We start from the raw sequence: 16,476 nt of genomic DNA on the forward strand, positions 1-16,476 counted from the left end.
TTGTTTTCTTGCAGATATTTTATTACCCTAACTAAGTAACATCATTAGTGCTAGTTAAACTGAACCCCGCATAGCCAGGCTGTTAAAAAAAAATTGGATATACCAGTACTGAGAAAATTGGTGTCCAGTGAAACTGAAGAACCAAGTTGCTACCACAATAAAAAAAAGACAAGAGAGCTTTCAAAAGACCAAGAAATTAATACTAACTTTCAAAGAAAGTCCCGGTGTTTTATGAAAAAATCAAACACTATATAAAAGAAAGAGAATGGAATATTTCCAGACAAGATCTGTTGAAGACACCAGGTTATTCAGGGGATAAGGGACCACTAAACATCCCAGATCTTTGAAGGTTTGAGGAGGTCACCTTAACTGGCTTTGGCTTCCTGCATTAGCCGTCATCTCTTTCTTTCCTTTCTCCAAGGAAAGTTGAGGAAGACATGCTGAATATTATGTATAAATAATACGCTAGCACTGATGATGTTACCTAGCTAGCGCATTGAATCGTCTGCAAGGAAACAAGGAAGCTTGGAGAGCACCAATGACCCCTTATTTAAATCCTGAGCTACAAATATTCTCCTTTATTGGAATAATATATACCCCAGTTCTTTTTTTTTTTTTTAGATGTTTGTGGTTCTGAATTTGGAGGCTTTCTACAATGCATAGCCTGAGTATTGAGACTGGCAGTCCAGTCCTTGTTTAGGTCAGGAAATCACAGCAGTTATCATTCTGAAGGGTAGTAGAAGAAAAGCAAAAGAAATGGCACACCATGTTTGGAGTAGAGAATGCAGGAAAACTCAGTTCAGTTGGTTATGGATACACAACAATGATTGTGTATCAGAGGATGTGGCAGCATTGACCAATAAGATTACCTAAAAATCCTAGTTTCCATCCTTGGCTACTTGTCCTGGGTTTACGTGCTTTGGAGAATAGGTCGACCCCCTCTCCCCAGTGACAGCCCCACAAATATTGGAAGCCCTAGTCCAGGGGTGTCCAAACTTGAGAACTTTAAGACTTGTGGACTTCAATTCCCAGAATTCCCCAGCCTGGCTGGGGAATTCTGGGAATTGAAGTCCATAAGTCTTAAAGTTCTCAAGTTTGGACACCCCTGCCCTAGTCCTTTTCCGTCCAACTAGATGAAGAGGGAAATCCCATTTAGCTTTTAGAAGAGGTGCGGTGAACAGCTCTGTCGAGTATCTCTCTTGCATGAGATCCTAGTCTAAAATTTCTGCTTTTTGAGTCTGATTGGACAATAGCAAGGAATTGTTCTTTAAAACCTTTCCAGCCTCCGTTAAAGAATTATTTGCGAATTAATCCTTCCTTTTTACTGCTCTTCGGGACTGAGCTGAGCTGCACTTGTCCCAATTTTGCAGCATCCATGTGCGTTAACATCGCTCAGAGCCAACTGAGTGAGAATTGTGAGAAACCTGTACAGGGCACCGTGTTGGAGAATGCAATGAGCATTAGAAATGTGCCCTCCTTGACTCCTCACAGGAAAAGGGAAAGTTTTACAACCTTATCATCAAACGCAGCTCTCATTAGTAAAGAAAAAAAGTCCACTTCAAATTCCTTTCCTTTTCATATTTTTACAGTACCGGAAAGGCTGCTTCCAAAATAAAACTCTCATCTCTAACTTCTCCAATTAAGACTGACCTCCACGGATAAATTCAACGAAAACATGGCTCAGGAGCCTAAAAACTGCATTGATATGGCCCCACTGGGCACCTCCCAGATGTGCTATTAACACTTGCTAAGAAATACTTGGGGAAAAAGACCAAGGTACTGAAGATTTTGTCTCTTTATTGCATTATTTCCACCTTCCTCCAATCACGTACCAAAATATCCATTTTTTTTACGCAGGATGGGAGTTGGAAGAGAGAGTCATCTAGATGAAAGATGTATATGTTTTCAGGTGGCTCTGGGCATGCTTTCAGCATGATTGGGAAGGGTTAAGCCACAAAATATCCATTGCGGTCTTGGGCTGCATTAATAGAGGGAACAGAATCAAGATCATTAAATTAATAACACTTTATAATGCCTTAGTATAAACAGAGGGATAGAATCAAGATCACGTGAAGTGTTAATACCACTTTATAAGGCCTTGGTAAGGCCACACTTGGAATTCCTGCACCCAGTTTTGGTTGCCACAATGTAGAAAAGATGTGGAGACTCTAGAAAGAGCGCAGAGAAGAGCAACAAAGAGGATTAGGGAACTGGAGATTAAAATATATGAAGAACGGTTGCAGGAACTGGGTATGTCTAGTTTAATGAAAAGAAGGACTAGGGGAGACATGATAGCAGTCTTCCAATATCTCAGTGGCTGCCACAAAGAAGAGGGAGTCAAGCTATTCTCCAAAGCACCTGAGGGCAGGAGAAGAAGCAATGAGTGGAAACTAATCAAGGAGAGAAGTAACTTAGAACTAAGGATAAACTTGTTGACAGTTAGAACAATTATTGTATTTTTCAGAGTATAAGACGCACCTTTTTCCCTCAAAGAAGAGGCTTTGGGTGCGTCCTATACACTGAATACATCATTTTTTGCCTCCCGAAACCCTGCCCCCTTCACAAAAATGGTTGTGCATAGCCTTTAGGAGACTTTCAGAGTCCTCCTGGGGGCTGGGGAGGGCAGAAATGAGCGAACAAAGGGGTGTTTTTTGCTTGTTTTTGGGCCCTCCCACCCCCCAGGAGCACTCTACAAGCCTCCTAAAGGCTATTCATGCCCTTTAAAAAAAACAGGCCCCTTTTCACGAAAAACGGGTTGTTATGGGGAGGCCTGCAGAGTGCAAAAACTTTTTTTTTAATTTGACTCCCTCTTCTTTGTGGCAACCCCTGAGATATTGGAACACTGCTATCATGTCTCCCTTAGTCTCTCTTTTCATTAAACTAGACATACCCAGTTCCTGCAACTGTTCCTCATATGTTTTAGCCTCCAGTCCCCTAATCCTCTTGGTTGCTCTTCTCTGCACTCTTTCTAGAGTCTCCACATCTTTTCTACATCGTGGTGACCAAAACTTAATGCAGTATTCCAAGGGTGGCCTTACCAAGGCGTTATAAAGTGGTATTAACCCTTCACGTGATCTTGATTCCATCCCTCTGTTTATGTAGCCTAGAACTGTGTTGGCTTTTTTGGCAGCTGCTGCACACGGCTGGCTCATATTTAAATGGTTGTCCACTAGGATTCCAAGATCCCTCTCACAGTTACTACTATTGAGCAAGATACCACCTATACTGTACCTGTGCATGAATGGAAAATGAATATGAAGATGACACATTGTGCTTTATCATCCCTCTAAGCAGAGTCCCATTTTATATCCAACTATATTCTTGCAATATTTGAATCAAAAAAGGATCCATTTCTGTTGGTGGTTCGTCGAAGAGCTGGTATGGTTCTAAATTACAGTAGCGGCCAAAATTGTGGAAACCTTTTGGAAAAAGTGTATTTTTGAAGTTTGATGGCTAATAACACCACTTTTTTTGGAGTAGTACCATAAAATTATATATCAATGAAAGGATAATTCAATCAAGAATGTAATGCAACACAGTTTGTTCAATTATCTGTATTCTATGAAAAGTTACAGCCAAATATAGCCAGCAATAAAACCCAGTTAATAGAAGCAATCGTTCAATCTTGGTTTCACATTACAACAGCTACAGAACTCAAAGACTTGGGTTGACTCCATGGGAAGACGTTGTAAGGCCATAATTCATGGTAAAAGTATTAACTGAAATCGTGATAATTTTTGTATATCTCATTTTTTCTATGGTGATAATTTTTGAATATCTTGGGGGTTTTTTTGTACGTGTTTCACTTTTCTTCTTTATAGTTGCTATTCTAATAGCAAATCCTTCGTAAAAGGTATTGCATTACATTCTTGATTAATTTATCTTTCCATCGATACATACATTTATGGCCCTACTCACCCAAAAAATGGTGTTATTAGACATCAAACCTCAAAAATACTGCACACTTTTCCCAAAAGGATTTCACAATTTTGGCCACTACTGTAGGTTGATTTTGAAAAGGAAAAGAAAAAGCCTCATTTTCATTTTGACAGCTGCAGTCTAGGCAAATTCAGCCTGATTCTCTCCTTCCTACAAAAGTTTGCTATCGCATTTGCCCGACGCAAATAGCGGCTTTGATCCTAGAAACAGATATGATGGCTTTAATCAGTCACCAATACAAAAGGTTTTTCTAAGGCTGTGGAAGCTTTCACTTCCCATTTAGATAAATGCTAGTTACAATTGAAGAAAAGACAAAATGCACAAGCCAGCAAGTTACTCTCTAAAGGATTGTGAGAGAATAATATGAAAAAAAAAAACCTAATACTTTAGCTTAATAAAATGTAGGTTAATGTGCTGAACTCGATATGAAACTGAAAAGCCTAATCTCATTATAACCCAAGTGGGATATGAAAGGTAACTGGAAGGAATGATATATTGTGACTGACTGCAAATAAATTGGGTATTTGCTCAGGATTTGGTCTTTTAATTGGGAAAAAATGTATAGGCATTGATCATGAACCCAGGGTACTTTAACGGTTAGGCATGCTGGTTATTAATGTGGAGTGGGAAACAATAAAACAGCTTCCACATTAAACTTCCATAACAAGATTATTGCGGGTATTTTAAATGAAAAAGAAAACAAAAACAAAATAAACATAAACCTCAAACTTGATGCACTCCTGGGTTTTTTTCTGCTATCAGTTTTCAGTGTTTCTATGTCTATGCTGTGGGAACAGAGTTAATGTAGTGTACATACCCAGAGATTGCACGTAAGGCAATGAAAAGACCTTGTGCGAATCTAGCGCTCATAGGGAAAACACTGAATCAAGACAGGCTAATGGGATTCATTTTAAAGCAGCTTCCGCATTAATGGTGATGGGAAAAAAAGATTCTTGCAGGTAGCTGGATTTGGGTTTTGGAGAACTATGATGAGAATAGCTTACACAATGTGAGAATGTTTCCCAATGAGAAGCAACCACAAGATGTCACTCTACACCACCTTTATTTACTGTACCAAGAAAGCATCTAGATTGAATATGCAAGTAATATGCAACTCCCGAAAACTCTAGGGCAGGGGTGTGAAACTCAAGGCCCACGGACATATTTGTCCCAAAGGTGATTTTTCAATAGGCGACTGGACTTTCTTGCTTTTCTTTGAAGGCGTTTTGCTTCTCATCCAAGAAGCTTCTTCAGCTCTGACTGGATGGTAAGGAATGATTCCATCCCACCATCCAGACAGAGCTGAAGAAGCTTCTTGGATGAGAAGCGAAACGTCTTCAAAGAAAAACAAGAAAGTCCAGTTGCCTCCTGAAAAAGCACCTTTGAGACAACCGTGACCTATAAATTCACTGAGAATTTCATATATTTATTGACTTATTTTAATTTTTTAAATCCCGCTTTTATTACTGTTATAGATAACTCAAGGCGGTAAATATTCCTTCCTCCTCCTATTTTCACCACAACAGCAACCCTGTGAGGTGCGTTGGGCTGAAAGAAGGTGACTGACACAAAGTCACCCAGCCAGTTTTCATGCCTGAGGCGGGACTAGAACTCACAATCTATTCGTTTCTAATCTGGTGCCACATTCAGCTAGGTGCCTTGAGATGTGAGGCAATTTTCTTAGAATTTATCTTCCAATGTATAATGATGTCTATGCACAAGAATCTAGTCAGGACTTCCGGTTCCGGCGGCTACGGCGACGGGCAAGCTTTTGCCCGCTCCCGCTCTCCCGGTGGGCTTCCCCTGCTCTGGGGGGGCACAGGACGCCCCGGAGAGGCGTCCTGCCGAAGGAGCGGCTCGCGGAGGGTCCTGGCATCGGCAGCGGCTGGTGGGGGCTCCTCCGCTTTGCTCTAGGCACCGGGGAGCAGTATCAGAGGGCGCGTGGGCGTCTCGCCTCATGCCGATCGGACAACATACTTCTGAAGGAAGCAGCGGCGGTATGGTGAGAGGCTTCCTTTCTTCATTCTCTTGCTTTTTGAATTGATGGACTTTCTCAGTAACTTTAAAAGTTAAGCTTTCGGATTATTTTTGGAGGAGTGGCTGGAGGGAGGGGGATTTCCCCCCCCCCCTTGGACAAGCGGCTTGAAAAAATTCTGCTCTCGCCCCCAGGGGAAGGAGGAGGGGGGAGAGCCAACTAATGATGCCTCACCCCAGTAAAAGTGCTTTTCATTGGACTTAGTTCCAGAATTTATTGATGATCTGAGAACTTTGTGAACTTTTAAAACTTTTTTATGCCTCTGAGCCCAAAGCTGGCAGGGCAAGATGGCACACTTCCGTTGTCTTTATGAACTTTGAAACCTGACTCCACCTTCAAAATTCAGGCTTCCGGTCTTTGTCTCCGTGTCACCCAGAGGAATCTCTTGTGGATTGTCATTTTTTGAACTCCTTGGAGAGAAAACCTTTCTCTATTGCTAGACTGACTAAAGAAGTTCCCACCTGTTTGGACCTCTGCCTCCTGGCCTCATCTGTCTGCCCTACTTCTCCAGCTGTCCAGTCTCTACACTGACTGATCTCTTTGTTTCATAAACCATGCCTCCAAAAAGACCACCCCCTGGAAAACCTGGCTTTGCTACTTCTGCACCAACATCTGCAACATCCAGCCCTGTTACACAGTCAAAGATTACAGAACTGATGCAACCCAAGAGTAAAGAGGTGGATTTGCAACAAATGCTTCAACAACTCATACAGGGCCAGGAAGAAATTAAGAAACAATTAAAAGAAATGAAGGAAGAAATTAAAGAGAATCAAACCCAAATTTATAAGAACTCACAGAGACTGGACCTTGTGGAGGGTGGGGTGGTGGAGGTGAGGGGGGGTGTAGAGACTTTACAGAAGGGAAACAAAGAACTTGATACCCAACAAATGAAAACAGAGTTTGAGAGAATGTCCTTTTATCTTAGATTTCAAAATGTTATAGAAGCAGATGGGGAAAATATAAGGGACATTATGACCAATATTCTAGCTGAATACATACACAAAGATAAGCAGCAGATGGAATGGGAGATAGATCTGGCTTATAGAGTGAATTCAGCATATGCCAGAACACACAATGTACCCAGGGAGGTTCATATTAAATTTCTTAGGAAAAGCACAAGAGATGAAATTCTGGGTGTACAAAGGGGGCAAGCATTGACATACCATGACAGGGAGATAACCATTCTGAAACAGATCCCCCAAAAAATTAGGGAGAAAAGGAAAAATTATTCGCAACTGGCGAATAAACTATACCAGAAAGGGGTGTGGTTTAGATGGTTGATGCCTGAAGGGATGCTGATATTCTGGGAGGAGACAAGAATCAGAATCAATACACCCATAGAGGCACAGGCCTTTATGGAAAAAAATAAAGCGCACCTAGAAAAAACAGAAGACTCTACAACGGTCATACAGGACACGGGAGGGGCCGGAGCTCTGCCAGCGGGGGGTGATGGGGCAACATCAAAAAAGCTCAGATCACAAAAATGAATAAGAAAACCACATTGTTATAAACAGACCGAAAGTAATAATGAAATTATATCTAGACTATATATTATAATTGTATAAATTGATTGAAAATTTTTTTAGAACCAATATGCTGATTTTACACGACTTGGTATTAATGTTTTATACATAGATGTATCTTATGAGTTTGGAGGGAGGGGGCGTCTGCCATACTTGCAACTGCCAAAATTTGTACACCATTCCACCTACACTTTTCCTTATAAATGTTTTAAAAAACCAATAAAATTTTCTGAAAAAAAAAAAAGAATCTAGTCAGGTAATCCTCAGTAAATTGGCGCTAGAAAAGGGTCAACAGAATTCAAGAGGGCTTGGACTAAGACCATTTATGGAAGTGGGTCTCAACCTTCCTAAAGCCGCGACCCTTTAATACAGTTCCTCATGTTGTGGTAACTCCCAACCATAAAATTATTTTATGTTTTCCGTATTTTTTCAAAAATATGTGTTTTCCGATGGTGTTAGGCGACCCCTGTAACGGTGTCGTTCGACCCCCAAAGGGGTCGCGACCCACAGGTTGAGAACCGTTGATTTATGGGAACGTAATTGTCAAGCTCCAGGGGAATCAGAAGATTCAGGCAGTTCAAATTATCAAGATTTATTGCAAGCTTAAGTTCTCTACAAGAATCTGAGCTACTAACAAGCGAAACGAACGGGAATTAAGACAGCACTCAAGATGGGCGGGACTTAGATCTCTTGTGGAAATGCAGGGACTCATGACTGATGACACATTTGATCCCTCCCCCAGGCTCAGCTTGGTCATCTTTAATTCCACCACCCAGCTCTGCCTGATCTTCTCTTACAAATATCATGAGATCATTACACATAGTTAGCTCATCTCCCAGTAAATGGGTCTGAATTTCCAGAGCTCCTAACTTTGTGATGTCGAACCTATGGCACATGTGCCACAGCTGGCATGCAGAGCCCTCTCTGCGGGCACATGAGCCATCGCCCCAGCTCAGCTCCACCACCCATGCGCCTCCTGCCAGCCAGTTGGTTTTCGGGTCTCTACTGCGCATGCACAGGGAGCTGGGGGGGCATGCGGGAGACACGTGAGCATGTGCAAGGGGTGGGGGCCGCAGGAGGGCATGCGGAGGGGGTCGCATGCACATGTGTGAGGGAGGGGGAGTGCAGGGGATCTGGCGTGTATGTGCGGGGCGCAAATAGGGGGGTTGAATACACATTGTATTATGGGTGCGTGCACATGCTTTAAAGCACACGGCGACAAAAAGATTAGGCATCACTGTCCTAACTCATTCTGAGATTGGGATCTTCTCTGATGGAGGATTGTACATGCACCCAATAAAGCCAACGGTTTAAAAAACAGTCTTGTGCATATAGTTCTTTGGCAACATGTAAATTGTATGTCAGTGCTCAAAAACAACAAGGAGGCAGGATTTAAAACACAGAGATAAAAACCATTTAGGTTAAAATCTGCAACAGCAACAATAGAACTTTAAAGGTAGGAGGTGGGAAAAGCAAGCCATCGACCCCAAATGGTCTCAAACAGATGTCCGAAACATGATTATTAAAAAGCAGAAATTATGTAACCGGACCTGATTATTGATTACGCAACAGCATTATTTCGCAGCCTGGAATACGCTCAGACCACTACTTTAGGGAGGAAAAAAACAGCGGTTCTAAGCCATTACATTGCAAAACAATTTTATAATGAGAGATTATGTGCATTCCCATTTCAATCTCTTTAGTAGTATTAAAAAAAAAGCACCATGGGAAGGAAGAAAGCTCATTCCAAGTCAGGAAGAATAATAAATATGTATATTTTCATTTCAAACAACACATTTTTTTTCTTTCCCAGGTTGTTGATTCGGTAGGTAAAGTATTTCATCCTAAAAGCTGATTTGGAGAATCACCCTTAAGCCAAAGGAGATATAAATCTTTTCATCAATCGTACAACTCATATACTTGATTATAAAAGTAGAAAACTATATGTTACCATTTTATGTGGTGCCAGTTCAAGAGGAAGCCAGGATATTAAGCCATCATCTATCAATGAATTAATATTCCTGATTCCAAGTTATTATAGTTAGAAGATGCTAATCGTTATACAGGTGAAACTTGAAAAATTAGAATATCGTGCAAAAGTTCATTTATTTCAGTAACGCAACTTAAAAGGTGAAACTAATATATGAGATAGACTCATTGCATGCCAAGCAAGATAGTTCAAGCCGTGATTTGAACTGTTGCCACAAGCTGGTGTAGAAACGGTTGTTTGAATGATTGGGAGACTAATCAAGCTGCAACCACATCTGTGAACAGGTAAGTTCCACTTTCTCCAAGTACCTCCTATCCAAGCACTTCTTGTTGCTATCTCTAGATCAGCGGTCACCAACTGGTGGTCCGTGGATCACTGGTGGTCTGAGAGAAACGTTTGATGGTCCACAGAAAAATTATTTGCATTTTTAATATTGCACTAATTCAAGGGTCCTCAAACTACGGCCCCTGGGCCACATACGTGCATTGTGTCATTTCTGCCAAGAGGAAAATCCCAGATTCAAATTCCCGAGGACACTTTCTGCATAACTCCAAAGCTTCATTATTATTCTACTGGCGTTTTGGGGCTGATCCTATCAGAGAGGTTTTTTCCCCCCCAATAGAAGAGAATATCCGTTGTTCGGGGTTGAACTATGGGGTCCTTGGGTACTCTCTCTCAGCTTGGCAGTTTTGTTTTGCAGAAGTTTCATTATCTAATTAGGTAACATCATCAGTGTTGGTGATATAAACAACCTGATCACGAAACCACCAAGAACACTTCCACCAATCCTGAAGGGCAAGCCATTTAAACTGAGAGCGAACCCCATTCCCTTCCAGCACTGATGATGTTACCTACTTGAGTAATGAAACGGCTGCAAAAAAAAACTGAGTGCACCAAGGACCCTACAGGTATTGTTACGTATGAATGGTAAATTCCTATCCAACAATTCCAGACTTCTGTCCTGAAAGCAGTTGTCCATGGTTACATTTACATAATGGATTCAGTCTGGTTACTGGAAACCCATGTTCTCTTATTTGCTTATTTGTTCTCTTAACTCTGGAATGCCTCGAACAATTTCAAATGAACTTGGTACACAGATGACTTACCCTCTGGAAACAAATACTGGGAGGGTAAGACACCCCTGATGTGTGTGGGTGTGGGTGTCTGTGGGTGTGGGTGTGTTCCAGCATAACTCTGGAATGCCTGGGCTGTTAAGGAGAGTGAGTGCAGTGTCCTAGAGCAGCAATTGCTTGTGATGTCAGTTCCTTCGCAGCTTCCTTTGGAAAGACAGCTGTGACATTTGCACTTGGGTGGTGGATGGTGTTCATTTGTTCAACCTCAACAAGAGAATAATTATGGAAGCCATCAAAATAGAGAAACACCCCCACAACATGAATAAACGTGATGATACCTCCCGCCTACCAAACATCTGGAAACCAGCCCTAGCCAATAAACGAACACCACCCACCACCCAAGCCGTTACAATACAAAACAACAATGCACACACAGCCAGCACCAATCAGCACCAATCTACCAATCATGATACAACCACACAACCAATCATTCCACTTACTGAAACAAAGCCAGCATCCCATCCCCTCCCACCAAGATTTACAGAAAGACGGCAGCTCCATTCCCATTTTAAGTCCAAGCCTGAAGATGGCAGGTGAGATCTTGCCGAAACGTTGCAAAGACAATCTCAATCTTACATGGGAAAAGACCCGAATACAACAAAACCAGCATATATATGTGTGTGTGTGTGTGTTGTATTTGTGCTGATAAATAAATAAAGGGAGACTAGTATAGATCCATTTCAAGCTATTTAGCTCTCATCAGCTAGCCATACCCTTACTGGGATTCGAATATATAAAAATGGCTGTGTCTCTGTGTGTGTGTTCCAGCATAACTCTGGAACGCCTTGAGCGATTTCAACCAAACTTGGTACATAGATGACTTACTCTCTGGAAACAAATACTGTGGGGGGTAAGACACCCCTAACACTCCTCAGTGTGTGTGTGTGTGTGTGTGTGTGTGTTCTGTTTAGATACATTAGATACATAATGGCTCCTTTATAGAACTAATGACGTTTCTCCTAAAGCAGGGGTCGGCAACCTTAAACATTCAAAGAGCCACAAAGGTCCTAACTGGAAGCCCCACATTCAATTCTGGAGCTGATCGGAAGTCCAGTTCCCCCATCATAGTGTCTCCTCCGAGGGCAGCGTCCTTTTTCCACTACTTGTCCTAACTGAAAGCCCTATCAATTGTGGAGACGACCGACGACAGGGAGCCGCAGCAGAGGGATGGAAGAGCCACATGTGGCTCCAGAGCCGCAGGTTGCTGACCCGTGTCCTAAAGCGACAGGAGCATTTTCTCCTGAAGCCAATAGCATGGAAAAAGACTTGCCTTCCCTGGGCTATCATTCATAATTATTAGTATAATCGATAACCAATAGCCAATAGCATTCAGTATTACCATACCTCATAAAGTGTTTTGGGAAAGTTCCAAAGCCATCTTGGACAACATCCAAATAAATGAAGCATAAAAAGTAAAACAAAGAAGCATTCATTCACATACCTAGCAAGGCCTGGAACAAACTGCTTTTAAAGATGCCCATCACTTTCTTAATGGCTTTTTTCAGTTGTTGCTCCTCTGGCTTTTTTAACTTCTTACAATAATCTTCCAGAAGTGCTAAAGCTCGATCAGTGTCTAAAGGAAAAAGTAATTAGAACAATAATTAGCTGAACCGTGGGAAAAAAAAGTTTTAAAAAGCAAAACAGAAGAATGCATTTGCCAAACAAGGATTGCTAATTCGTACAAAACTTGGTTTTGCTCAGTTCTACAGCAAAGTGGGACAGATTAATGGTAATGTTTAAGTAAAGGTAAAGGTTCCCCATGCACATATGGGCTAATCGTTCCATACTCTAGGGGGCAGTGCTCATTTCCATTTCAAAGCTGAAGAGCCAGCACTGTCCGAAGACGTCTCCGTGGTCATGTGGCCGGCATGACTCAATGCCGAAGGCGCATGGAACGCTGTTACCTTCCCACCAAAGGTGGTACCTATTTTTCTACTTGCATCTTTATGTGCTTTCGAACTGCTAGGTTGGCAGAAGCTGGGACAAGTCATGGGAGCTCACTCCGTTATACGGCGCTAGGGATTCGAATTGCCAAACTGCCGACCTTCCTGATCAACAAGCTCAGCGTCTTAGCCACTGAGCCACCACGTCCCTTAAATGTTTCAAAATGGTCATATATGTTTGTTTTCCTTGGCCTTCCTCACCACTTTATCCTCTTGTGTTAAGCATTTTAGACAAATATCCATTGGCAGATGTTGCCTTCTTTATAACTGATCTCATAAACTACTTTGGAGGTTTATGTGTTACTTTAGATCAGGGGTGTCCAAACTTTTTGCAAGGAGGGCCAGATTTGGTGATGTGAAAATGTGTGGGGCCGATCATTCAGCCTGACATTCTTTGAACCCTTAACATTAAATGCGAATTAACTACCGTATTTTTCGGAGTATAAGACGCACCAAGATTTTGAAGAGGCAAATTAAAAAAAAAGTTTTTGCACTCTCCCCAAAATGGCCCATTTTTCACGAAAATGGGCCTTTTTTTAAAGGGCATGAATAGCCTTTAAGAGGCTTCTAGAGTGCTCCTGGGGGCTGGGGGGGGGGCAAAGTTGAGCAAAAAAGGGCCCGTTTTTTGCTCATTTAAGCCCTCCACAGCCCCCAGGATCACTCTGGAAGCCTCCTAAAGGCTATGCACAGCCATTTTGGTGAAGGGGGCAGAGTTTTGGGAGGCAAAAAATGCTGTATTCAGTGTATAAGGTGCACCCAGATTTTTAGCCTCTTTTTTGAGGGGAAAAAGATGCATCTTTATACTTTGAAAAATACGGTATTTTATGAAAGACTAAACAAATAACTCCAGTGGGGAGAAGAGGCTGCGGGCCGCTTGAAATTTGAAAAAGGGCCACATTTGGCCCCCGGGCCGCACTTTGGACATGCTTGCTTTAGATGATAAACAACATGAAAAAAAAGTGTTTTAAATCTTAAAACGTAAGGCATTGCAGACAGAATTGCAAAATTCCAGCTCAAGAGCATTTGCAGAGAGAATAATTTTTTAAAAAGTCAAAATAGTAAGCTGTAAATAAAATCTTGCCTCTTTCTTTTAAACCTATAGCTCCTACGACACATTTACATTATTATGCACATGACTGAGCGCTAAAATATTACAACCGATGCATTTTTGTGTCTTTTCTATTGGTCAAACAAAAGAAAATTGGCTGCTTTTTGGCTGCTTACTTTACTGAAACTTCTAGAACACGGGTGTCAAACTCCCGGCCTGCGGGCCAGATGTGTCATGCGCTGGCCACGCCCCTACCCGGTTTAGTGAAGGGGGGAAAAGTCCCCAATACATCACGTGATGAGGCCTTGACGCCGTGAGTTTGACCCCTAGTTCTAGAACGTAATGGAGAAACAACACTAAATCACAGGCAAACTTAAATACAGATTTACAATGGTTCATTTAGTGACCAAAGTTACAACAGCACTGAAAAAAAGTGACTTATGGCCATTTTTCACATGTATGACTGTTGCAGCATCCCCAACCAAATTCAAACGCTTCATATTTATGACGGTTGCAGTGTCCCAAAGTCATGCGATCCCCTTTTGCGACCTTCTGACAAGCAAGCCAGATTCACTGAACAACTGCAATGATTCACTTAACAAATGTGGCAAGAAAAGTCCTAAAATGGACCTTCGCTGTTTCCAGGGTGGCCCTGAGGACCAGATCCAGAGGTGGTTTTCAGCAGGTTTGGACCAGTTCTGGAGAACCGGTAGCGGAAATTTTGAGTAGTTCGGAGAACCGGTAAATACCACCTCTGACTGGCCCCGTCCCCATCTATTCTCTGCCTCCCGAGTCCCAGCTGATCGGGAGGGAAGGGGGATTTTGCAGTATCCTTCCCCTGGAGAGGGGAGGGAAGGGGGATTTTGCAGTATCCTTCCCCTGGAGTGGGGAGGGAAGGGGGATTTTGCAGTATCCTTCTCCTGGAGAGGGGAGGAAATGGGGATTTTGCAGTATCCTTCCCCTGGAGAGGGGAGGAAATGGAGATTTTGCAGTATCCTTCCCCTGGAGTGGGGAGGGAATGGAGATTAGGCAGTATCCTTCCCCTGGATTGGGGAGGAAATGAGGATTTTGCAGTATCCTTCCCCTGGAGAGGGGAGGAAATGGGGATTTTGCAGTATCCTTCTCCTGGAGAGGGGAGGAAATGGGGATTTTGCAGTATCCTTCCCCTGGAGAGGGGAGGAAATGGAGATTTTGCAGTATCCTTCCCCTGGAGAGGGGAGGAAATGGGGATTTTGCAGTATCCTTCCCCTGGAGTGGGGAGGAAATGGGGATTTTGCAGTATCCTTCTCCTGGAGAGGGGAGGAAATGGGGATTTTGCAGTATCCTTCTCCTGGAGAGGGGAGGAAATGGGGATTTTGCAGTATCCTTCCCCTAGAGAGGGGAGGAAATGGGGATTTTGCAGTATCCTTCTCCTGGAGAGGGGAGGAAATGGGGATTTTGCAGTATCCTTCTCCTGGAGAGGGGAGGAAATGGGGATTTTGCAGTATCCTTCCCCTGGAGTGGGGAGGAAATGGAGATTTTGCAGTATCCTTCCCCTAGAGAGGGGAGGAAATGGGGATTTTGCAGTATCCTTCCCCTAGAGAGGGGAGGAAATGGGGATTTTGCAGTATCCTTCTCCTGGAGAGGGGAGGAAATGGGGATTTTGCAGTATCCTTCCCCTGGAGTGGGGAGGAAATGGGGATTTTGCAGTATCCTTCTCCTGGAGAGGGGAGGAAATGGGGATTTTGCAGTATCCTTCTCCTGGAGAGGGGAGGAAATGGGGATTTTGCAGTATCCTTCCCCTAGAGAGGGGAGGAAATGGGGATTTTGCAGTATCCTTCTCCTGGAGAGGGGAGGAAATGGGGATTTTGCAGTATCCTTCTCCTGGAGAGGGGAGGAAATGGGGATTTTGCAGTATCCTTCCCCTAGAGAGGGGAGGAAATGGGGATTTTGCAGTATCCTTCTCCTGGAGAGGGGAGGAAATGGGGATTTTGCAGTATCCTTCTCCTGGAGAGGGGAGGAAATGGGGATTTTGCAGTATCCTTCCCCTGGAGAGGGGAGGAAATGGAGATTTTGCAGTATCCTTCCCCTGGAGAGGGGAGGAAATGGGGATTTTGCAGTATCCTTCCCCTGGAGTGGGGAGGAAATGGGGATTTTGCAGTATCCTTCTCCTGGAGAGGGGAGGAAATGGGGATTTTGCAGTATCCTTCCCCTGGAGAGGGGAAGAAATGGGGATTTTGCAGTATCCTTCCCCTGGAGTGGGGAGGAAATGGGGATTTTGCAGTATCCTTCCCCTGGAGAGGGGAGGAAATGGGGATTTTGCAGTATCCTTCCCCTGGAGAGGGGAGGAAATGGAGATTTTGCAGTATCCTTCCCCTGGAGAGGGGAAGAAATGGGGATTTTGCAGTATCCTTCCCCTAGAGAAGGGAAGAAATGGGGATTTTACGGTATCCTTCCCCTGCCACGCCCACCAAGCTCCGCCCACAGAACTGGTACTAAAAAAATTTGAATAACCGCCACTGGCCAGATCTAAGCAACGCGCGGACCGAATCCAGCCTCTGAGACTTGAGTTTGATACCCCTGCCACAGAGAGAAGAAAATAGGTTGGGGAACCAGAATGGTTTAACCATCTAAACGTGCCTAAATTACACAGCCCATTAGCATTGACCATCTCCATTCATGAGATCTCACGTAGACAAAGACGCAGGTAGCACAAGAGACAGAAGTGAAAAATAGAGCAATTGGTTCAACGCCCAAAGGCCACTTTGGAAATGAATCAATATAAACCGAAGCCAGTCAAGCGATGTTAAAAAAGAACGGAAAAAATGAGGTTGCAGGCATCTACCTTCAATCAGTGTGAATGTACAGTTTCTGCAATGCCAGAAG

General features: G+C 43.1%; 1 protein-coding gene across 1 annotated transcript in view; it reads right to left on the reverse strand.

Annotated features, from left to right (window-relative positions):
• Nucleotides 1–16,476, reverse strand: part of LOC309391704 (disks large 1 tumor suppressor protein-like) — a gene marked incomplete at its 3' end in the record, with an annotated part of 215,268 nt that overhangs the window by 178,730 nt on the left and 20,062 nt on the right. The window contains exon 3 of the mRNA XM_081952368.1: nt 12,062–12,193. Coding sequence (XP_081808494.1) covers nt 12,062–12,193 — 132 coding nt within the window. The remainder of the gene's footprint in view (nt 1–12,061; nt 12,194–16,476) is intronic.

The sequence above is a fragment of the Natrix helvetica genome (assembly GCF_964273705.1).
Source record: "Natrix helvetica genome assembly, chromosome: 4".
NCBI classification, from domain to species: Eukaryota; Metazoa; Chordata; class Lepidosauria; order Squamata; family Natricidae; genus Natrix; species Natrix helvetica.